At 37.3% G+C, this 15236-nt stretch overlaps 1 protein-coding gene across 1 annotated transcript; it reads right to left on the reverse strand.

Annotated features, from left to right (window-relative positions):
- Positions 1 to 475: 475 nt before the first annotated feature.
- lmx1al (LIM homeobox transcription factor 1, alpha-like) lies at positions 476 to 14611 on the reverse strand. The gene is made up of 9 exons (XM_032588409.1): positions 14362 to 14611; positions 12675 to 12763; positions 11971 to 12160; positions 2419 to 2651; positions 1959 to 2122; positions 1761 to 1838; positions 1551 to 1671; positions 1326 to 1481; positions 476 to 1185 (listed from the first exon to the last, which is right to left on the reverse strand). The coding sequence occupies exons 1-9, from the start codon at positions 14403 to 14405 to the stop codon at positions 1028 to 1030; spliced, it is 1233 nt and encodes a 410-aa protein (XP_032444300.1). The 5' UTR covers positions 14406 to 14611; the 3' UTR covers positions 476 to 1027.
- Between the last annotated feature and the right edge of the window lie 625 nt (positions 14612 to 15236).

The following is a 15236-nucleotide window of genomic DNA, read 5'->3' on the forward strand; positions in this document are numbered from 1 at the left end:
TATAGTTTAAATATTTGCTGATTATCACAGAAGGTACAAAATGTCTACCCAACAGTATCTATTAGGATATTTTTGACAAAGGAAATTATTACAGAAACTGATTGCAACAATTATGTGTGACACAGTTGTATTCACATTTACAATTGGAATTCATCATTGTGGACTTGAAGACCTAAGATTTGGGCATTGTAGACCTTTTGGTTGTAATTTACTACACTAAAATTTTATTGATGATATAAAAGCGTAAAGTAAGGTAATGAGCACTTATACAACCCTGTTTCCACTTAAGGCTTTTCAAATGACACTGGAAGGTTATCTATTTTCTAAATGCAAAAGTAATTTATTTTTGGTCCACTTTTTTAGCTGTCATTTGTCAAAAAGCATACAATTAGAAATATTAGGGGATTTAAAGGTGTCATTCTATCCAGCACAATTTCCTGAGATTACACTCAGGTCTCACAAACATACACACTAACCTGAGAGCAAAACTGTAGTCCCATACATATACTCTTGTATATGTTGCAGCCAGCCACACACACCGATAAAAATTAATCCAGATAGAACAAAGAAAGTTCACCAATGTACTAATAGCATTTAGAACCCCAAATGTTTAAAACTACCACAACTCCTACATACATTTAACTTGACTTGATTCATTAAAATTCTGTAACTTATTTATATGTAATGATCGATGTGTGGTTATTGTCTTTCAGTTTGAAAGTGAAGTGAAATATTCTCACTGAGTATGGCATAAATATGATGGAAAAAATAGAAGGCCATTATCATGGAAATTTACAGTGCCTGTAGTTCCAGCATATGATTCTTATTCAGGAAAGCACGAGAGGACATTATGCTAATCAGCAGAGTGATGTTATGACCGTCTTGACTTGTGAAGATGTTTTCCAGCAATAAAAGCTCAGGAATATGATTGGCTGTAGCCAGTTTAATTGAAAATAGTCCCATAGGCAGGTTGCTTCTCAGGGGTGAAAGGTGGAACAGGTGGGGTAAAGATGAGAGTTTTTAAGCGTCAGGAGGTGAAGTACGAGTTCTGCATGGAGTACAGACGGTCGATGGGGTTTCCTACTCGTCCTGCCAGGAGACCGGCTTCTCCTGTTGCCAAGAGACAGTCACCAAGGTGACTGAGGCTTCCATCACTGTCCAAGTCATGGAAGACCGTCTCTGAGTCTGCAGCAAAAAGAAAGAGAATCCAAATATATGTGGTCAACATTTGTCTTTTTCAGTTATACTAAAAAAGAAGGGTGTCAGAAATGACTTTAAAGAATGAAAATGTAAATCCAACTTGAGGCTTTATCAGTGCATCTTACCATAGGAGTGGATCTGCTCACTGTTTAGTTGAGGAGGTGTCAGACCATGTCGAAATGGCTCTCCACTGTAAATGTTGGGGTCCAGAGAAAGTAGCTGCTGACGTGGCAAAGACGGATATCCTAGAATGCTATCCATTCCATGGGTACTAGATCCATCTGGAAAGGTAGAGGTTCATTTTAAATACTTCATTTTTTTGTCTGCCTTCTTCTAAATCTTTCTCTTACCCTCACTGTCATCATTGCTTTGACGGCCCCCTCTGCTAGGCCCTCTCCTGGTCCCTCCCAGTTGTTCTTGTTCCTGCTGCTGCTGCTGCTGTTGCTGCTGTCTGCGAGCTATCTTTTTCATCTAGGGCGCAAAATAGGATACTGTAAGAATTTAATAAGGGTGTTAACATATAAAGTGATTGAACATATCTTCAAGAAAGATAGTCTGACCTTAGCTCTTTGGTTTTGAAACCACACCTGTACAACTCGCACTGTCAGGCCAGTCTCTGCTGCCAGTGTTTCCCTCACCTACAGGTTAGAGTTTTTCATTGCATTATCAGACAACCGAGGAAAAAACAATGAACTCTGAAGGGAAAGTCGAGGTTTGTTTGGCATGTATTTTCACTGATAAGAGGCTGATTCACCCACCTTTCGGCATGGCTTGGCCGATACTTCAAAAGAGGCCTTGAAAGCTCGCCGCTGCTGTGTGGTCAAGATGGTGCGTGGTCGTTTTGAACGCTTGTGCTCTTTGCCTTCATCACCACCTTTCCCACTGCCAGATCCTCCACCACCATCTTCATCCTCACTTTTCACTGAATAAGACAAAGTGTTGACAAAGCTCAAACTTAAACCCCTGTGCAATGTGCTCAGCAAGGCAGTTTTGTGGTGTATCACTATTTGGATAATCTCTTTACAATTACTTGTATTAGTGATCCGACGCAAGCTTGAAATCTTATTTTCCTCATCATATTACTTGGTTATTTGGTAAAATATGATTATGCTACGTGTTTACAAAGAAGAGTTATCAGAATATTCCGAAGAAATGCGTTCTTTCGTGACTTCCATTCGATGTGGCACAAGTTAAACAATATTCCATCAAACACTGCACCTGATTCAGTTGGAGCAGGACTAATAGCAGCAAGCATTTCCCTCTCCTTTTCATAGTCCATGCGGCAGAGCAGCTGGCCTTCTTTCAACACAAACTCATCACCTCTCTGCAGTCGGCGTTCACACTCGCAGCAGCTGAAGCAGCCCAGGTGGTATACCTGGCCCAGCACACGCATTATCAGCTCAGAGCGTCCAATGACCTGCAGGCAAGCGCTGCACTTCCTTATAAAGAGCCTGAAAGTAGAGAGAAGCAGAGAAACATGCCCTTATATGTTCAGATTGGTTTATGTCTGAAAGCAGAAAGGCAGTTAAGGCAATTAAATTTCAAGATACAAACAAGGATCTCTAATACATTTACCCTCGACTACAATTAACATGTAGATGAGTGAAGCCTCTTAATTAAAGACTGTACAGACATTACTCAATTCACTGAGCAACAAGGTGAACATCTGTTAAGATGAGTAACAATTGTTCCCAACAGTTTTGCGCTTTGGTTTCTCTCTAATGACAGCAGGTGGCAGTAGTTAGTTGATAATCTACTGCATTTTCGAGCACAAGCCTTAAATGTTGAGAACTTGTTACATTCCAGGTAACCTTATACAAACCATAATCTTAAAAATACATAGGCTACTCTGTAAATTACTCCTAAAATACTCTTTGTTGGATCCATTTATTTTCTATTTTTCTTTTGTTCCTCTATTTCTCCCCCTCTGTGATGTTATAACCTTTCAATTGCTCTCATGCTTCACAATTACTTCCAGTGCCTATTTACATTCACAGGGCCCAAGACTCTGACTTTAAATTCCTCCCAAATCCCTGTTCTTGCACTTGGTTTCCTCCCCCTCCCTCAGCCTTTTCTGCCAGCATTCCCAGTTTTCCCTCATGCCCTCCAAGCCTGCCTCCCCAGTTCACTGAAACTAATAAAGACAGGATTAATTAGATTGTTGTTTAAACAGTGAGATGGCCAGACAGACGCTGTAAACTCATAACCAGGGATTGGTGATAGCATGGGGTTAATCTCTCTCCTCTCACTTATGCACACAAAACACACACACAAACACAGGTACTAGCCCACACATACACATGCATGGAAACCAACATTAGGTCATGCAACAACTGCCTTACTTACTTACTTAAATGCAACACCTATTATCGTGCTGTTGGTTTAAAATAACTCCAGCAAGGTTATAATTTTAATCCACAAGAACATCAGTATCACTTTTGAAGAATGAGGAACTCAAGAGCAGAAGAGGTCTAGAATCAGTCAAGACTCGTGGATACCGAAATAGCATCACAACAAAACACAGATCTTGTTAGGAAAGGAGAGAGAATGAAAAGGGAGGGAATGAAGTGAGGAGGAGATGAAGGCTGAGTAATGACCTTCCCAGAATGAGTGAGAGTAAGGTGTTGTTGCCCAAATCTGGAGTGCAAAGACAGAGCCAGGTCTGCACATTAGTGCTTCTAATCTGTGATTCTGTCCCAAACGCAGCTGCTGCAGCTAATCTTTCTCAATCCATCTGCCAAACGCTCTCCTCAAATTCCCCAAATGACAGTGTCTCAAACTTGATACCAAAAACAAAAGTAGGCTACCTGTTGTCAACCCAATAGCCTAATTGTGTGTCTTATGTTTTGCTGTTTTTAAACCTACTTTCTCATTAAAACGATGCAATGCACTCCAGACAGACAATTCATCTGTAAATTGGCAAACATGCTGTGGTAGTCAGTGGTATCACAAGCATATTCTACAAAGAATAACCCATCAGTGTGGTTTTTGCGCAGGCTCATTCTATATCTGAATAGGCACTTCAGTATCTTAAATAGTTTCTTTCACTGTGGACAATGCTCAACAGAACAGAATTGTCAGGGCTGCTTGACATAAGACGGATGATGTGTGTGGTTAACTCCCACACTCCCTAATCAATGTGTACACAGCACGATAGGAATTTACTCAACATGGCACATGAAGGCAACTTGGGGTAACTGCCACAGAGGGGGGTCTGTAAGTAGATCAGTCTAATCCCTCTAATAGAAGTATCATTCGCACATGGTCATGTTTGGGGGGCAGCTTACCAAAATCACAATAAACACAAGAGAGGGCAACCATGCACTTGAGGCAGCCTAAATTTAGCTTCACCATATTTATGCAAACATGTTACAATTTTCTGAGCATTTATAATTCATCTGTTTGAGAATCTGAAGTAATGATTAATAATGCCTATTAAACTGTAAGCTATTTTGTGGGAAAACACAATGTCAGCTTGTACATTACTGCAGGTCAATGCATACAGAAAGGAATACAAGTGCACATCAGTCAAGACTTTGTTTTGTTCAAGATTCAAAAAAGGGAATTTCATGTGCAATGCAATGGATTTTTGAGACGATTGAGGGTTAGAAGGTTAGAGCTCAAAGATTAAAAGATCAAATTCAGAAAGACAGAGACGTGCTGCATTCGTAGAGTTCTGATATCATCACGTGTTTCCTCTTTGTATTTCTCTAGATCCAAGGCATACAACCAGAATCTCTGCCATCTCCCTTAAGCTGTGTCATGTGGCATTGTTTAGCCTGTGAGCTCCGACAAGTTTAACACTGTCTGGACTGAAATACACTCATTTCATAAATATGTATGCGTCTTAGAGCTGTTACAGTTTAGTTCATCCCTGTGTTGTCATGATTAATATTTATACAGCTATTGGTTTGGTTACACTGTATTTAAATTATTCTTGGTTTGGGTGCAGTGGTACTTAAATGTCTTGAAAAGAGAGGTTGTCATTCATTTCAAACACCTGGACTGTTATTTACTCTCAGAATATGATACACTTAGGTCCTGATGTGCTACATTTTGATTCCTGCAAACTTATTGACAGCAACATGTGACACATAACTGGCACTCCCTGAAAATTAAGGTATAACAAAAGGATTGAGGAGATACAGGAAAAAAGAACAAATCATATGCATCAATCTTACTTTTAAGTTGCATTTTGTTTTTATTCCTTAGGTATGTGCGCGTGTATGCGCGCAGGTGTATGTGTGTGTATACACATATGCGTGCACACTTTTGGCGGATATTGCTCTGTGGAGCAAAATGGCTCAGAGCCAGGGTTCAGTAATCACATCATCTCCTTTTATTAAATCTCCCTGCGCTGCTTCTGTGTTATTAAAATCTCCCAGCATTCCCCACGATACTTGCTACCCAGCCACCACTCTCACACATACGGTTTTGTGCGTGGGGGTGTGTGCGTGCGTGTGTGTGTGTGTGCGTGCGTATGGATATAGCGATATATCTATATATCTCTATGTCAATAAATATGTGGATATATCTGCTATCTCTCCCTCTATTCACACACACACACACACCCACACGCCCACACCTACATATATGTGTATATATATATATAGCTATATATCTATCCATAGATAGATAGATAGATAGATAGATAGATAGATAGATAGATAGATAGATAGATAGATAGATAGATAGATACCACCTTATGCACTCAAGCATAAACTTAAACACAGAGATAACTGTGGTGTAAACACAGATAAGGTGAATGAGTGCAAACATACAACAATAAAACAGCGACAGATGCTGTCATTTGCTTAACACGTCAACCTTTAATATCAGTAGTTTGCTAATGACTGCTTTCCAAAACCAAAACCTCACATATAGTTATATAGTCTCATTAAAAATTGTTCACAATAGTAAAACTGCAAGTGTATTAGAGAGCAGAATTGATTTTCAAAATATTAAAAAAGTCACCAAAAGCCTCTGTGACATGCATGGTTTGCATGAAATGTGTTTCTATGTAGGTTTGTGTGTCTTTGATCAAGAATGAATGCTATGTGTCAGGATGTAGATGTGTGTTTGTGAGCGTGAGTGATAGGGTGTGTGTTAGTTTAGATAAAACAGTTAATCCCCAGGCCACCAGAACGCAATATCCTGTCTGCCCGTTTCTCATTTCCTGTCTGACTCTGGCGGAGCGGGAAGCAGCAGGGAGGGGCTGGTGGGGGACAGTGGGGTCCGTTACCTCAGAAACAGAAGATACAGCAGACTGGTTAGAGAAAAGTCTATGCCAATCTCTCTATCTCTCCCTCTCTCTGATGCAACCCCCTATTCTCACTCTTTTTTCCGTCTCCCTCTCTGCTTTTATTATCTCAGATTTAATAAAGCTGAAGCGAGCAGCTTGTTCTGCCATGAAACATTTATTAGCTGTCTGTTATAAAATTGTTGTGGGGGAGGAAAGATGATGGGGTCTCATCTCACATTATGCAAAAACAGTGGCAATACCAAACTTACGACCCCTCCCACAGACATAAACACACACACACACACGAGCACGCCCACATACACTAACACACAATATACCAGATAAAAATCAGCCCATCAGTATGCCCTTTCTCTCTAAAACTCTCAGATATTTCCTCTTTTCTCTGTTTGTCCCATTTTGAACCTGTTCTTGATCACTTTAAGTTTGGCTATATGTTCTTTTACTCATTTTTATTAGAACTGATATTAGTCAACAGCACATCATCAATACAAAACAAAGAGACATCAAACTCGCTCATCCCCATTTTGTTTTCTTTTGGCAAACATCCAACCATCATCTGTTGAACTGCTAATTTTGCTCAGGAAAAAGCATTGTGGTGCATGAAAACTATGAATGTAATATTTCGATCCCTTGACATGAGTTTATATATATGTGAACAGATTTTTTGAAAAAATATATGTAATGGTGTGCGCAGACACTTTTTTTTTTTTTTACTTTTGCAGTAGCTTTCTCTTTATCTCTTAATAAAGTTTAAAAACACCACCTTTTAATTGTAGCACATTTATTTTATTAGGGAGAAATATTTTCCTTCAGCAAAATTTTAAGTGGCACAAGTATGGCTGAAACTTTGCATTACCCCCCTTTGCCGACAGGACTGAACTTTGTCTTCCCCTACATTTCACAAGTCTGCAAAATTTAGAGAAAGGGATCTTTAACCATTCTTCATTCCACACAGTTCCTAGATTAAATAAAACCATAGTTCTTCTCTTATGATTTCTTCTATTTTACTTAATCTACATGTTTTCTTTTGGATTTACATGTAGGGACTGAGATGACGATGAAAGAAGGTTTATTTTTTGAACCTTTTTGTGTTTATGAGGGGATATGTGTTGGCCAAATAACCAATTTTTGGTTTAATGGCAGGAAAAAACCATGCAAGATTAACAAGGTTTTCAGTGTCTTTGAAGAAACAGGCCCACAGTATCATAGGGGGTTCACCATACATAGAAATTTACCATTTGTGTCAGACCAAACCCACCTGCAATGATTGATGCTGAAAAGCTCAATTGGGGTTTTATCTAACCAAAGCTCACAGTTCCAATACATGTTTATTGTTTGTGTTGATGAGCTAGAAGGGTCCTTTCCCGACAGGCCTTTCAAAAAGTTCTTGTCATGCAGCTAATGTCTAAAACTTGTTATGGAGACTTGGTGACCCTCAAGATGTCTGTACTGTTTTCCAAACGTGGTTTTACTTCCCAGTGCATGACAGTGCATGGAAAGATAAATATGCATCCTTGTCCGCCTGTGTGGCCATTGGCTGACAGAATTGGACGCCTACATATATCATGCCATATTTATAGCCCAAGGAAAGAGAAAGATACTTTAAGCTGGTCAGCTTAAGAAAAGTACAAGTGATATCATTTAACATTTATTTTAAGGAATTGCTGAAGTTACCAAATATTGAGGCTCAGTTTTTTTCTTTTGTTGCAAAAAATTTGCATGAGTCTTTTTAAAGACCCATCCCAACTTTTTTCAGGCATTTCAACCAACTTTATTAGTAATAATAATAAATTTATCCACATCTGCAAACATTGCAGTTCTGACATGTCAAAGCATTATTTACCCATTGAATCACATTCAATAAGAACAACATTAACTTTTTTTTGTTTTTTATTAATTACAATAAAATCAGTTCTATTTGTCTCACTAGTTTTTAGTACATTGATTAATAAGAGATTTAGTTTCAGATAATTGGATGATTCATGTATTTAAACATATTTGTTTTTTAATACCAACATTAAAACTACTTGAGTTTTTAAAAATGGATTATAGTTATGGGCTGCTGGAAATAACAAATAAAAGTGTTTTTAGCTAAATGTTTGTTTCTAAACACATTTAAAAATCATTTAAAAGTATCTGATTTTTGTTCAATAATTATTGTGGAGGCCGACAGAAATAAACCTTTGTGATCTGTTTGACATATTACATAATTTTGTGTTAGTATTTCACAGCAGCACACAGTCAGATTTGTCATCCGGACAGCCAGAGATTTCAATAATTAGCACAGAACCCAATCAGTCTCACCACAATTTCTTCCCTTTCGCCCCCTGAGACACAAGGCAGCGAGTGTGGTGCGGGTGGTGGGGCGATTAAGAGAAAACAAGGGATAAATGGGGAGATAAACTGTTTGGTGTCATCACTGCTATCAATCTCAACAAGAAGGAAATGAGGTTTGGTATACAGAAATATTATTACAAAGGAGACAGTGATGAATGAGGTAATGGATCAAGAGACAGGGAGAGGGATGGCTGATAGGGTGGAGGTGTAGAACGGAAGATGAAATATATTTGCTATCCCTGGATTCAGACTCAGGAGTTCACAAAAAAAAAACACACTCAGCACAACTCTGTTTAGATTGTTCATAGTATAGTTATGTGCAGTTTATAATTACATATATTTTAAATAGCAGACAATATTAAACATTTAAACTTCTCTGTGCCTCCCAACCCACAATGCATGGCATTAGTTAGTATCTGCACCAGTCTCCCACTTGGTTGAAGCTGCTTTTTTGGTTTTATAGAAGAGTTTTCTAGGTTCTGCATTGCCAGACAGCAGTCTTATTGTGACAAAATCGCTACATCTTAAGGTTAAAGTACGTTGTTTCCCATCATCCTGCCTTAATTTGATCTATCGATGTTATTTACTATAGTTTTCCAAACCGATCAGCTTGAAAGGATTTTTTTACTGTCTACACCAAAAATAAGTAGGAAAATGTTTATGAATACAACATGGAATAGAAACTATTTTCATACTTCAGTGCTGTGCCCGAGCTGTTAAACCTGATTATTAATGTAATCTAAATATTTCCACTGTTGTGCTGAAGCCTTACATTCACATTTAAAGCAACTATCTTAGAATAATTAGAGAGGGAGTCCTTCAAAAATATTAAATATGCAAATGCTGAATTAAGTTTCGCCTTCAGGCAGTTACGCTGAGATGCATTGTGTGGGAGATGGGCTCATATTTCAATGTAAGATTGCTTTTCTAATGTGAATTGTTGTTTCCTGACATGCTTACTTTTTCATCCCGACCTAGTAATTCTAAATCTGGTCCACTACTTTCATCCTTCCACATGCAAGTTGAGTTCTAAAGAAAATAAACAATGTTTTCCTCATAGATTATGAGGAAAAGAGTACGTGAGGATGTCCTTCATGGGGGACAGTATACTGTGAAGGAGCAGGAGCTTTTGCATGTGTTTGTGCTCAATGACGTAATCCAGCCAGATATGAGCATACAAATCTTGTAAAGTTTGTAAGATGCTGACTTAATAAGAATGTTAAATTAGGATAAATAATCTGAATATTATTTATGTAATTCCAAACATGCAAATATAACTCATAAATCTGTATCAACATCGAGCAAATGATCTTTCCTGAAGCAGATGGAGCACTACTGAAACTGAGTCTCACGTAAAAAGCCTAAAGGGAAAAAAAATAAATAAAAATCCTGTGCTAATAATTGTGTGAATTCCTCTAAAGTTCTTATGCATGATCCAAATTCCTGGACAACCTTCTCTGTTGCAATACACACACCTGCTTTAGATGGGGGAGTGTGTAGTGTAAGGCGCTGATGGACAGTCTGCAGGGAAAACAAGGAGACATTGTTGCTGATCTGCTGAAGGTCACAGACATTACTGTGTGCCAAGTCTGGCACCACCTCACACAACAAGGCAACACAGCATATGCATAGACAACTAAAACAACGCTGTGACGAATTAAGCACTTACTGTTGATATGAATCTGAAATTATATTCATTACACAAGGAAATCAAATTGCCTTTTTCATTCCATCACTGATAATCATGACTCATATGTAGTTTTGTCTGTACTTTCCCACTCATTTTTACAGATGAACGTCACACAATGGGGCTTTGATCTTCTTCTTTCTCACCCTCTCTCCTCCAGATGCCAGGTACAGTGGGAGAGTCTATGCTGCTGGATGCCGTCTAACACATTTCAAAACAATGATAACAAGCTCCAGGCTTTTCTTTAAGCTGTCCAAGCAGGAGCTTCCTCTGCAGACGCACACGGACTAGCATTGAACAAAAAAATAAATAAAAAAAACTAAAGGAAATGACCATGAAAGTATTGCTAAAGCTGAATCAGCAAACAACTATATGCCGTGCATTTCACCAGCTGCTGTTTTTTAAAACTATTTTACACTTTGGTATAACATTGTACTTCATTCAAAAAGGTTGTCGATGCAAATAAGGTTGTGTAAATTTAGGAATTTTTTATTTTATACATTTAGCAGAAATTTGATTTGGATAGGCAAATTGTTGCCTACACAAGGTTTAGACAAAATTAATTTGCTGTTGCAAATAAATTAATAATTGTGAAAAGCATTAATACTGATAGAAGCATTGATAAAATTAAAAAAAATCTATTTTTTTCTCCACAATAGGCTTTAAATCTTTAAACTGGGCAAAGGTTTGAATGCATCTAATTATTATATGTATCTAAATACCTATGTATATCCCACATACACTCTGATAGTGTCAGTTTCAGTTTTAACTTAAATGAAATGTAAAATTTCCTAACAGTTTGAATGATTCCATTATTGCATGTGTAGTTTTGACCTGTGGCTTTGGTGCACTTGTTTAGAATAATTGACTTATGGGACTTATGGGACCGCTTAATTACAGGATTTTCTAAAGATGGCGACAGTGCAGAAGTTCAGACCTTTTGTAGAGTTTTCTTATTAATCATGTGTTTTGCTTTGAAAACAGTAAACAAAAAGTACTTTTTCTTATTGGTTGCAAAACATACTGGAAGCATTTTTCTGACAAAACAAAACCGAGACAGCAATTAACCAAACCTACAGCACAGGTTAATGTGACATTTTTATGTTGTTCTTTCTTCTTCCTCAGCTAGTGCAACTATCCCTGCTCCCTTTGCACCGACTTCCACTGATTATGCACAGCCTCTATGAACCCTCCCTTCGACTTAACCTCAAATCCTACCTTAATGCTAACCTGAGCACATTGTCTCATTTGCACCGGGTTTTGACACTCAACGTCAGAGATTACACGAGATAACGGTAGGCGATACGTAAATCAAAACACACCTGAAGTCAATAAAAAAATAAAAAATAAAAAAAATAAAAACACTGAGTGTACATTTGCATGGGGACCGTTTCCAAAGAATAAGGAAAACAGTATTTATAAAAGAACGCTTAGTTAAGAAATTGATTTTTCTCTTCTTAATTTGCTGAAAAATGCGTCTTACTTTTCATAGTCATGCTTGCAGTACAGCAGACGGTCCCTGCAGTAACAGGTCCCGGTGAGTGCGCTCAGGCAGACGGCGCACTTGACGCAGGTCTCGTGCCAGGACCGCTCGTTCACGCGCAACAGGAAGCGGTCGGCGATGGGAGACTCGCAGCCCGCGCACACTTCTCCTCCTCCTCTGAAATCTGGACCTGATGGGAGCATATCACTGCCACAGTTACAGCGAAAAGGCCAGAACTAGTTCTGATATATAAATAATAAAAAAAAAATCTTAAGCCTATCATCTGGCGCAAGCCAACTGTTCTTTCTCCCGATAAGGAAAAAATGGGAATATCCCTTTTGATGTTCGAAAAGCAAAAAGGTTACACAGCCTTTTGATACAAATCGTATTTAAAGTGATTCAAATTTTAACTTCTTAAAATTTAAAATGATGTGGTATTGCGTGACATAAGTAACATCATAGATCCCTTTGACACTGCGCCTGCGACTTTTTTTTTTTAAATCTTAAAACCAGCATGTCATTTCAAATTAAATCTTAAAGTGTTCTTATATTTACTTACCCCTGGGGTGAATTTAGCTCACTCTTTTCTATATTTAGAAATTGTCATATGTCAAGCTTTCAAAAACATTTCATTGTAGATATTTTTATTTTAAAAAGCTGCTCATAAAACCCCGTTCATCTGAATATTGCAACACAGAACTCACCAAAAGGCGTAGAGGACGGAGGCTGTTGCAAACAGGACTGCTGGTTCTCTTCAGTTTTCATTCCTTCTCTCCTTCCCTCAGTGTGATCGCTAAAGACACAAAATCACACAATATCGAAGAAATCATCGCAGGACATTCAAACACCGAAGGAAACCACGAGAACACGTGAGCCAAAGATGGAAAATTAAGCATCCGTCCATGTTTTTTTTCTTTCATGCGGCACTGATGTATAGTTAATAAATATTAAATTGAATTTTCAAAAACTATTACACTGGACTAGGTCCAAGTCTTTAAATGCAGGAAAATTTAATGACAAAAATAACAAAAAATAAATATATATAAAGATATATATATTTGCAAAAGTCAACGAATCAAACTTGAACATCAAATGTTAGCTTTCGATTCAAACATCCCAGTAGTTCAGCATGAGCCTCAGATTCCTCATCCAGCCCTGACACGCCTACATTGTATTAGCCACTTTTAAAATGTTAATTTTATTTTTGAAGGCTACAGTGTTTAGGTTTTATTGAAACAACGAAAAAAAATAAAAAAAGAACATGCAAAAAACATTATTTTTATTTCTCCTTCTCCTTCATTTCTATTTTAAATGTTACTAAAAACATGCGTATTCCTTTAAACATTGAACGTAAATTCAGTTTAAACGTCATATAGGCTTTTATTGGCAACCAAAATCTTAAATTTATTGTTTTTTAAATCGTATTGTACCAGACATATTATGGTTAAAAAAAAAAACCATTCTAAGCAAAGTCTCTACGTGTATATATATATAAAAAAATGCAACTTTGATTTTTTTTCAATCTAATTTGTTCAGAAAGCGTATTCAGAACAACATAAAGGACTTAAAATAGTTTAGCAAATTTTTCAAAAGCTAAAAACAAGATTAACTGAAATATTAGGTCTTGTCTGGAATATCAGACCGTCTGAAATTCCTTCTTATAATAGTTCAACCTCCAATAACGGTTATTATAATACATTTACTTTTAAAACACATGAAAGAAATATTTGGGCCGTTCTTTCACAAAATAATCAGACTATGCAAAGAAATTATGCAAATGTACTTATTCTGATTGGGGATTTTTGTTGTGTGGCTTCAATAAAATGATGAATTGATTGCCACTCAATAGGTTGTGAAAGCTTGAAATCCTGTTTTTTTTTTTATTATTTCCAACCAGTCAATAAAACATAGGTTTCATTCTGCCCATTTAGCAATTTAAATGAAACCGTCACATAACATTACCGTCAAGCATTGTTTGAGTAGTGAAAGTAATAATAATAATAATAATAATAACAATGATTTTATTTGAGCATTCCAACTGATTCATTTGTTTTTTCCTCTCAATCATAAAAAAGTAGGTCAGTAGATTGACCGCATAACATAAATGTGGACAAAATCCAGGATGAGGAATATATGAGAAATAGCTGATAGAAGAAAAATAGTATAAATTTCAGCACTTTATCCATTCTCACTCTACAATAAAATAAAATAAATAAATAAAAAATCAGCGAAATTATCATTTTATCCTGCTCATTTACAGTGAAAAAAAAAAACAAAACATCCCACCCAGAGCGCTTTGCTTTAGAAAAAGAAAGATTGACTCAAGTACAACTTTTGCATCTCACCATGCTGCTTTCTCCGACAACCTGTTCCTGGATCTCGGAGTCTTACCTTGAGGTGAAACACACTCCTCCTGAAATCTCGGTTGGCAACATTTAAATCCAGCGAAACCTCCGGCTCGGGTGTGACTCAACAGAAGCGCCTATATGGATCGTCCACATGAGCTACTTCACTGTTTGCTTACGGAAAAAAATTCCAACATCATGATGCCCCACAAATACGGTCTATTGTGTCTCCCGATTTCTCCGACAGCCGCGTCGCTCTGGCTTGTGGAGTAAAAAGGGAGCGGAGGGAGGAGATGGACAGAGACGGTGGGAGGGAGAAGGTGCGGAAGATGATGAGAGAAGATGAGCAATAATACGAGCCTATTGATAACTTGGTTGGGGAGGATCTTTTGAATATGTGTTTAGGGTTAGATCAATACTTACAAGGGCACAGTTAAGCAATAACTTTATACTGATATCCTCTTGTAGGCTATGACAAATAAATCTGTTGTGGCTTTGATAATATTCTGAATCGTCTTGATCCGAAGCAGCAAAGGGAAATAAGTATTGATAACGGACTTAAATATTAGGGGAAAAATAATAATAAACTAGCTTTACTTTACAATTTCTCCAAGCTTTCTGAGATCAGTGGATGAACATTTATACGTTTGGTGTTTTAAAAATATTATATATATTAAAAAAAATGAAACCACGGAATACAATTAGTAAAATATTTTATTGCTCTTACTGTTATTTTTTTTAAACATGGTTTTGTCCTACACCGAGCTATCGCCCTCTTGTGTCTAAAGAAGAAAGGTGCATTGGTCAAAAACCAAAACAAGGATAATAATAACAATTAATACAAATATGACACTATTGATAGTTACGGACATTATTACTCTGGAGACTAAAAAAAACTAAATAGAAAACAAATAAAATCCA

This window comes from Xiphophorus hellerii, chromosome 16 (genome assembly GCF_003331165.1).
Source record: "Xiphophorus hellerii strain 12219 chromosome 16, Xiphophorus_hellerii-4.1, whole genome shotgun sequence".
Classification (NCBI taxonomy): domain Eukaryota; kingdom Metazoa; phylum Chordata; class Actinopteri; order Cyprinodontiformes; family Poeciliidae; genus Xiphophorus; species Xiphophorus hellerii.

Excerpts from the sequence above, each read along its gene's own strand:
- lmx1al (XM_032588409.1), bottom strand. The coding sequence starts at position 14,405 with ATGTTGCCAACCGAGATTTCAGGAGGAGTGTGTTTCACCTCAAG. Across the intron at positions 2,652-11,970 it reads TGCAAGCATGACTATGAAAA|GCTCTTTATAAGGAAGTGCA; the intron begins GTAAGACGCATT and ends CTCTACTTTCAG. Across the intron at positions 1,482-1,550 it reads AAGCAATGATGACAGTGAGG|ATGGATCTAGTACCCATGGA; the intron begins GTAAGAGAAAGA and ends CTACCTTTCCAG.